This window comes from Barbus barbus (genome assembly GCF_936440315.1).
Source record: "Barbus barbus genome assembly, chromosome: 47".
Classification (NCBI taxonomy): domain Eukaryota; kingdom Metazoa; phylum Chordata; class Actinopteri; order Cypriniformes; family Cyprinidae; genus Barbus; species Barbus barbus.
The window spans coordinates 2,654,707-2,664,345 of record NC_136725.1 but is presented as its reverse complement, the minus strand read 5'-3'; the positions used below and the strand labels follow the sequence as shown (position 1 = coordinate 2,664,345).

At 35.9% G+C, this 9,639-nt stretch overlaps 1 protein-coding gene across 1 annotated transcript; it reads right to left on the bottom strand.

Moving 5' to 3' along the window:
- Positions 1-3,067: 3,067 nt before the first annotated feature.
- LOC306865510 (GTP-binding protein Di-Ras2-like) lies at positions 3,068-6,453 on the bottom strand. The gene is made up of 2 exons (XM_079410146.1): positions 6,344-6,453; positions 3,068-5,394 (listed from the first exon to the last, which is right to left on the bottom strand). Exon 2 carries the CDS (start codon positions 5,359-5,361, stop codon positions 4,762-4,764), a length of 600 nt encoding a protein of 199 aa, XP_079266272.1. The 5' UTR covers positions 5,362-5,394; positions 6,344-6,453; the 3' UTR covers positions 3,068-4,761.
- Between the last annotated feature and the right edge of the window lie 3,186 nt (positions 6,454-9,639).

Here is a 9,639-nt window from a genome sequence, read left to right as displayed (position 1 = left end):
AATACTATGCTATATCCTCAAAATGCTTTTATCATAATGCATGATTTGTAAATTAATGCATTTGATGTTTTCATCACATAACCAGCTCTATGTGTATGGCTTTTCTGATGTGGTAAACATGCTCAGTAGCACACCCGGTACACTATTGTCGTTGTGATGAGGAGTGCTCGGGTACGAGAAATACTACGATTAACAACCACAAAGACATTTAGAAGCAAGCTAAATTGACATGTTTGTTTGTGCAAATGCATTTTAATCTAATGTTTGCTTTAGTTAACACTTTCAGTTAGGCTTAGGGTGGCGTTGAGTGTGAGTGGAGCGTTCTTTATAAAAACATTTTAGCGCAGATTCACGTTTATCTGTTTAGAATAAACTAAATGCACTTTTAGTTCAACTCACTGCATATTTCACTTTGAAAGTGTCGTAAAATGTACAAGAAGCAACATAATATAATTTTGCTGTGATATTGTCACTGGTATGCATCTACAACGAGCTTGACTCATTTGTGCTGTTTTGCACTGGTACGTGTGGTCACACATGAAGGCAGCAGGTTCATTGGTGAACAGATGTAATGGAGGATTTATGGTGCCATTGATGAGGTGCAGTTAAATACCAGCTTTGCGTCATCCCGTTTTCAGTATTCTTGATTAGGCAGTGAACTTACTGGCACAGCGTCTCTCACAGCCAAAGCCCTCATCTCATGGGTGCATTACTATCAGGAATCTATCAGGATGCATTTGCGGCTTCGACAGGAGCAACAGCTGCCGTTTAATGGGCATGAAGTCAGTGGAGAGCCGTGACTTGTTCAACTCCCCAACCTCCCTCCCCACTTTTCCATGACACATTTCCCAATCTCAGCTGAAATGGCATAGGAAAACCCCAAAGGCAGAGATAAAACAAAGGAAACACAATGGCTTTATTTGTATTTTCTTACCTTATTTGTAGGATATTAATTAGAGTAACCATTACTTAGCTTGCAATTAAGTTAACTGCATTGAGTGAATCCATGTTGCCAGATAATGTTTCCTTTGTCTATGTCAAAAATTGGGAGGAATACATTTTCTGGGGATTGGCAAAAATTGTTTTGAGAAAAACATAAAAATATACATTTATGGTTTACTCTTTATTTTTGTAATTTTATTCAGTTGAGTCAGTTTGGCATAAACTGCATTTAGGTGATTTTATATAAGCAATATCTGGCAATTGTATGTTGTTTCTCTGCTTGGTTGATCATATCACTCACACTGATGATTGCCTACTCAACATTGAAATAAATACTAAACTTTAACCATAGCATAGGACTGTTAGCACATTCTGACTTATTGCATTAGCCTACTGATTATCAAAATTGTATCCATCCATCATTTTTCTTCTGGGAGATCATTTTGACACCCAAGTTTCTCATTTGGGTGGGCCATAAACTTTAAACATAGCAGAGGGGAGACCGATAGTGACTGGTATTTTTTTGTAGTTTTATTTTTTTTCACAAGAGCTACATTGCTTTGTCTTGTCATTAAAGTATTTCATGTTTATGTAGACTATATAAAGAACAGTGCATATTGTATGTTTTATACGCAGCAAAAATGATCTAACTGAAATTCCAGAATCTACAACAAGCTGCGTATCCAGACAGCGCTTTGAAAGTATATAGTAGAGCAGGTGGTGTATGATTGACAACAGACCTCAGTGTGCCTCAGCAACTTTCCACTAGCTGTGTCCCAGTTCGGAGGCATTCAAAGACCAACTGTGTCTAACCTTCACGGCCTTCATAGGATCCAAACTGTGGCCCAATTCGAAAGTTGCATCCTTTGCGATCGGTATTCGAATGCAGCCTTCGAAGGATGCAGCCTCTGAATTGGAACGCAGCTCCAGTCCTCCAATTCAACCTTCGCTGGGAGTTTGACTGACAGGCGATCTGACCAATCATAACCCAACAAACAAACCAGACAGGAGAGTAAATTAACGTTGGTGGACTTGAACTTGAAAATGGTGTGTATAGACATCTTTCCGCGGTTGAAATAAAATACCTTCTGATGTTCATTCATGTTCATTTGCTATAACAGGAAGAGATGATCGGTTCACGTGCCGCTTGAACTGAGGTGCTACAGCGATCTGTCACGGCATATTAAGAGCCACAAAATGGTATTTATTGTTTGAATTTCTTAAAAACTTGTTCGCTTCGAGGTGACTAACAATGAACAATACTTTAACAACATCTTTGAAATTAGTTTACTTTATTTTATATATGCACTAATATGTATTACTAATGTATTATCAAAAAAGATTATTTAAATAAATGAACAATAGTATAAACCTGGATTAAAATGCTTTAAAAGTGTTGTTCACAGTTTATGTCATGAACCTGTAATAGAAATAAGTGCTTTCCCCCCCTATAAACTGTAGTATGGAGCTCTCTAATTAAATATAGAGCCATTCAGTATATCATGTCAGGTTTGACTACAAAGACGACATTTATTTTGACAATATTGGTGAACAGCAATTACATTTCTGTTCCTCCTACTGGCTACATTTTTTCCCCCTGTTTTTTATGGTCCATTTCCGGTCTTCACATATGGACATTATACTTTGTTGTTATAAATGATATGATTATAACGGTCTGGCTGCTGCTAGTTTTTGTAGTTTGTAAATAACATAATGTTTTACTCAGATTAATGGTGCATGATGCTGGCGGAGTCTACTGGTTTGATGCTTGCTAAATGCTGGCAGGTGCTCTATTATACTGCAGGCCACTTGACTTCTCGGTAATGAGGCAGGCGGGCTTATTACTCTGACATGTCTAAATACCTGACACATTCTTCCCCCACCTTTCCCCACACACTAGCAGCCAAACCATTCATCATCTGTTTGATCAAGTACACACATAAACATAGCAGCTGGTAGATTGACATTAACACAATTGTTTGAATTCAAAGGCAGCAGGTTTCTATTGCAACCCTTAAAATGTTTTCATTGTGAAAATGTTGGACACATTTCTAGTTAATGGATGATTCAAGGAAAACTGACCGCTGTCATTAAAACCTCTCGGTATAATAAGACTATTCAGCATCAAATGCATAATATTATTTATTCTTGTGACTTATAATACAATCATATAAACTTGTAGGCACACATGATGTCTATACAGGCATTTCATCAAAACAATATTACATTTTATATATCAGAAATCCTACTGTATAACAGAAACCCACTGTAAGCTTTGGGACTGAGCATCCATAATAGCTACATATGGTCATCAATTCTCATTAGCAACATTTGCACAGATTCAAGTTCAATATGGCATTAAAGCTCTCCAGTACTCTAATATAGTTAATAAACAGCTGTTTACATCACTCTAACCAGACAAGTGAGTTTCAATACAGTATAGCACTTGAACTTGATTACAAGACCTGTCATGCTAAAAAATATATAATTACAAAATATATCACTCTCAAAAGCACTTGCTGATATTTCACTAAATGTGTAAACACACGTACAGTAGTTGATAGCTCATGTTAGTTGATTTGAAAAAGCACTACTGCCAATTATTAATCATTTTGTCAGCAGTTAATATTTTTGTTTACAATATTTAAAAATGAAACAGACACACCGCAAAATCTGATTTTCTTACTAAGTATTTTTGTCTTGTTTTCTATTACAAATATCTAAACATTCTTGAATCAAGATACATTTACTTGAGAAGCAAAATGACTTAAGACATAAAGTCTTGTTTTGTGACAAATATGATCAAAAATGTGCTCAAAAAGAACAAATATCTGTCAGTGGCTTAGGAAAAACTATTTTAAATCAAAAGTTAAAACCAGATGTTTGTACTAAAAAGAACCGACAAAAATACTAAGACAATCTTTTCTTTTTTTGGCAGTGCAGTTTTCATTTAAGTTTTACAATTAATTAATGTTCATGTGAATTTAGCTGATCTTTTTTTTCATGCTACAATATCCCTTGATACAAATACTGTACTAGGAAAATAGTCCTAAAAAGAAAACTATAGCCTAAGCTTTAAATCTAAGGCATATGGAAGTAAAATAAACAGCAGCCTTACTGCGATAATAAATTGCACAACTAATACAGCAACAACCATTTAGCTTATTTTGGTTGACTACTACCTTCACTACAGGCTGCATGCCTTTACACGTTCCCATTCAGCCGATATATGTGATCATGAACTGCCATATATGATGTATTTGTAATACAGTATATTAATATGCTGTAGCCCAGCCTGTGCTGTAACGACTGATTTTACTGCGTTTTGAAATGTCATATGCAATTGTTAGTCTACATTATGGATAAAAGAATGGGTATTAGTACGGCCATTGGGTTCATGCACATCAGCCCGTATTTTTTGTGGTCTTGAACAGAGTAGAACAGGTTGGTTACTAAAATCTGGTGCAAACCTGCAGCGGCATCACAATCACATCTGTGACAAGCTAGAGAAGTAATGTAATTAAAGTGATAACTTCATGAATTCTTTAGGCATTTCTCCACAGCAAAACATGTCAAAGAGCTAGAATTTCTGAATAATCTGTGTAATTTGTAATATGGAAAAGAGCAGCCAGTATATTCTTCAAAAATGTTACTTTTGTGTTCCACAGAAGAAAGAAAAGTTTACCACGATTTTTGGAGTCTCACTGAATCCTTGTTCCTGTAAAAGTGTACCTTGGTAAATACGTGCCCAACATTCTTGTTTTCAGGTATAAACAGTGTTAGAAAACCATTTTGGTTTTCCAAGCACACTTTGGTTTTTTACATGACCACACATTTGCCTTTGAGCTTCTCGGCTCGTTTTTGCTGCTTGCTCTTCTTGCCGTCGATCTGAAGGCTAACAGTCCTGCGTTTCTCCAAATTAAGCAGCTCTTGAAACAGCTCCTTAACGTTGTGGTTTGTCTTAGCTGATGTCTCCATGAAGGCACATTTCCACCTCCTGGCCAGAGCCTCTCCATCACCGCTCTCCACTTCACAAGCATTCACCTCGTCGTTCTTGTTGCCCACTAGCATGATTGGGATGTTCTCAATGTCCCCCTTAATCAGGCAGATCTGCTCGAAGATGGGCTTGAGCTCCTCCAGAGACTGTTTGCTGGTGATGGAGTAGACTAAGATGAAGGCATGGCCTTTGGTGATGGACAGACGCTGCATGGCGGGAAACTGGTGACTGCCTGTGGTGTCTGTGATCTGCAGCGTGCAGATGCTCTTGTCGCAGCTGATCACCTGCCTGTAGGTGTCCTCGATAGTGGGGATGTAGCTCTCGCGAAAGGTTCCCATCACAAAGCGCAAGACCAAGGAGCTTTTGCCCACTCCTCCAGCTCCAAACACAACCACCCGGTAATCATTGCTTTGTTCTGGCATGGTGTTGCTCAAAATGACCTGGATGGGGGCAAACTGAAAGGAATGATTATGAACTACAAGTACAAAGGGTACAAAAGCTATCACTGGGGTGGTACCTTTTTAAAAGGTACTAATATGCACACTATAGGTCAACAAGATCTCATGAAAGTGCGTATAAATAGTACACAAAATAAAATATAAAACTTGTGGTATTGATACGCAAAAATGGACTTTGCTACGCGGATGGGTAGATGCGTATCATATACACACGAGTTTTCGTTTTTATTTGGTGTACTATTTATACGCATTTTCATGAGACCTGGCTCTATAGGTACCTAAAATGCACTTTTTAGCTTTACAAAGGTGTACCATACAGTGACAGCTTTGCTTTATTCTGAGTGCACCAAAAGTTGGCAATTTAAAACACAGCATTTGCATCACTCCTAAACATAAAATCAGCCAAACATCATATTATATAACACCAGAATGGTAAATGGGACACTTTCTTATTGCCTTTGACATAACATGAATTAATGCATGAATGCAGGGACTTTTCTACAAACATTATACAGTATAATATATTAAGCATATAAATCGTTTAAGACTTTTAAAAACGAATGCAATTCAAATCAAACTAACCTCAGCTTTTATATTAAATTAAACCACATTAAACCAGAGTCAGTAGAGACCTCTGCCAGTCTGATTCGCTGGATACAGGAGCATCTACTCAGTGAGCACATGGAGGATGCGAGCAACAACGGCTAGATTGAACTGTATTTGGCAGTAAACTGATGCAGCGCTGTCGGATGGTGCAGGCAAGATGCGCAGGAAAAACAGCCAAGATAAAGGACTCAGCCGTGAACTGTGAGTACCACCTATACCTTTATGATTGTTTGATATATAATAAATTATGCATAATAAACACGGTGTATTTTAAATAATAAATCATGTATAAAAACAAAACACTGTTCAAATTTAAGAAAGGATGCGATACTAAACTCACCTAAATGTTGATGTTTAAAGACGTAATTCTAAATTGCTGTTGTCATGTCGCGGTAGACGATGGAAATGATGGGATGTGGGCTGTTTTTTCTGCTGGTTTGCGATTCCTCTAAAGATCCATCTGAGGCGTGACTGATATTTAAAGGGACAGCGCTGTTTCCTGTAGGCGCTGACTCTCTCCCGTTCTCGCCCCGTGACGTCACGAGGGATTTCAGTGTTTGTCCCCTGCTGCTGCAAAACACATGGCTCCATATGAACAGCCCTCATTTCCAACATTAGGTTTTATAGTGTTTGTAAGGCATACAGACTTCGTTTATACTTTCTTTTGCATCTTATTCAGATTTAGTTGTGCTATCTGTGTAAAGTCACCTTAAGGCTATTTATATAGCAAATTATACAATACAAATTGTTTTAAAGCAGTTTACACGGATGAATGATAAAGTAACGATGCAAGGCTTTTGTGAAGTCCCATGAAGATATTTTGTAAATTTTCTACTGTAAATATATCAAAACGTAATTTTTGATTAGTAATATACACTGCTAATGACTTAATCTGGAGAACTTTTTTTTTTTTGCTTCCTCAGATTCCAGATTTTCAAATAGTTGTATCTCAGACAAATATTGTGCTATCATAACAAACCATACATCAATCAAAAGCTTATTTAGTCATTTTTTATGTATTTCAAAATGGACCCTTATGACTGGTTTTGTGGTTCTGGGTCACATATTTGCATACTGAACTGTGACTGGCTTTATCTCTCCTGCATAGTCCTATATTTAACAATTCACAAGCAAGCACCTTTGCGCTGAAAAGTGTCTATGGCTGTTTACAAAACCTGAAAAACGTTGCCTTCTCTGAGGCAGGAAAATGTCCTACCCATGGGTTAAATATAATTGTATAATGTTAAGTTTCATATTGTTTGACTAATGTTTGAAGCAAAATACATTCTAAAACTATACCAGCTTTCATTCATACAGACAAGAACAACACAACATATTTTTTATAATACCCACCAGAAAATAACAAAAACGTGTATTTTTACATATATTTTTTTGTAACCCTTTTTTGTAATACTGTTACCAAATCAGACCATAAAATAACATAAAACATATATTTTTACATGTGAACATGAAAACATTTGTTCTTACACATATTATTATATAAAGGAGAGATATAATATACATTTGGAGCTGTGAGTTCACCATACAGAAGCTGCTGCTGAATTCGGAAGCACATACCAGCAACTCTTACCATTTCTTTCTGTGGCAAAAGTAGTAAGATTAGTACTGGTATGTGTCTCATTTCAAAGGCTGCTACATTTGTCATCTACATACACCATTTATTGGCTGTCTTTTGTCAGAAAAGCAACCATTACAAAAAGGATTTGTAAAAAGCTTGTAGTCAGTATAATTTTTATATATTTATTTATTTTGGGGAGGGGTTATAAAAATTAATACTTTCATTTAGCAAGGATGCTTTAAATTGACCAAAAGTGATGATAAAGACATTTATAATGCTACAAAAGATTTCTATTTCAGACAAATGCTGTTCTTCTGAACTTTCTATTCATCAAACAAACCTGAAAAACTTCTACTCAGCTGTTTTCAACATAATAATAATAATAATACATGTTTTGAGCAGCAAATCAGAATATTAGAATGATATCTGAAGGATCATGTGACTGGAGTAATGATGCTAAATATTCAGCTTTGAAATCCCAGGAATAAATTACATTTTAAAATATGTTCAAACAGAAAGCAGTTATTTTGAATAGTAAAAAATATTTCAGAATTTTACTGTTTTTGCTGTACTTTGGATCAAATAAATGCAGGCTTGGTGATAAAAAACATAAAACATGTTGCTGTTCAGAAAGCTTTGACTGGTAGTGTATACCAAGTTATTAACCCCTGCCTCTCCCTAGAGCTGACTTTTGCCCATGCTTAATGAATGACTTGGACTTTGCCATATTTCATGAGTTTTTAAGCAGAATCTAAACGGATTAAACATTTGATGCTTTTAAAATAACTTCCTTTCTTTTTGCATAAGTATTTACATTACACATTTCAAAATGTAAAATGATAACAGACCCAAGTGTAGACTACAGTACATGTGGGTTTGATAAAATCATCTTTAATGATAAACTGCTACTAACCACAGCGTCTATTGGTATAACAGATGTGGTCGCTATGAAGGAGTTTCAGCTGTTCTGAAGCATTGTGCTGCCCCCTCCTGAGAGCAGATGAAACTTCACAACTGACATTACTTAAAAACTCACTGCATTCTTCATTCAGCACATCATTCAGGGATCATGTCATACTGAAGACTGGAGTAATGATGCTGAAAATTCAGTGCTGCATCACAGAAATACATTACATTTTACTATAATATTTAGATAGAAAATAAATAATAATAATATTTCACATTATTACAGTTTTTACTGTAATTTTGATCAAATAAATACAACCTTGGTGAGCAGAAGAGACTTCATTAAAGACATTTAATGCTTCCAAACATTTGACAGGTACTGTACTTTAACCTCAAGTGCATGTTCCAGGAAAGAAAGAAAGAAGGACAATGAATTGCTGCCACCATTTGCCAGGTCGTCACATATCACGAAGCGTAAAATGCGATCCAGAGTTTAAATGTCACTTTGTTGCGAAATTCTTAGATGATTGTTTGTAGCACAACTCTGCATTTCTCTCTGTTGCTAGGATGAAACACCCTCTGTGTTGGCTTTTGTAGCATAAGATATATTATAATCACAGACTGACATTCAGATAATATAATGCAGAACATTGTGAACAAAAGTAAAAAATTTAAATCGTAAAGCATCACAGCTGGGTTCAGCTCAATGAACCGCAAAGACATCTGGCCTTCCTGCTAGTTTACTGATTATGAACCTTGCATATATTAAACATGTTCATTTACAGTTTAGACTCTGCCTTACTTTATGGGTTATCATGATTTATGTAAAGGTTGTGGCTTGCATATTTCAGTTATTGATTGATGTTTTTATGAAATGTTAAGCAAAACATTGCTTACGTGTTATCATGTTAAAGTATCATCTCAATAGATGTGTACTAATTAGGAGGATTATTTGGTCTGATTAATACAAAGTCATCTTGATTTAATTTGAAAACCCTTTTTTCAGTATATTTAGAATTTTTATGAACCGTAATGCAAAACTGAACAAAGAAAATGAACATTTCAGTAAACCTCATGGATTATTCCTTGGACTAAATATCTGCTGTTATATGTTTTTGTTCTCAGATAAAAGAGGAAGTCAAAGATAGGAC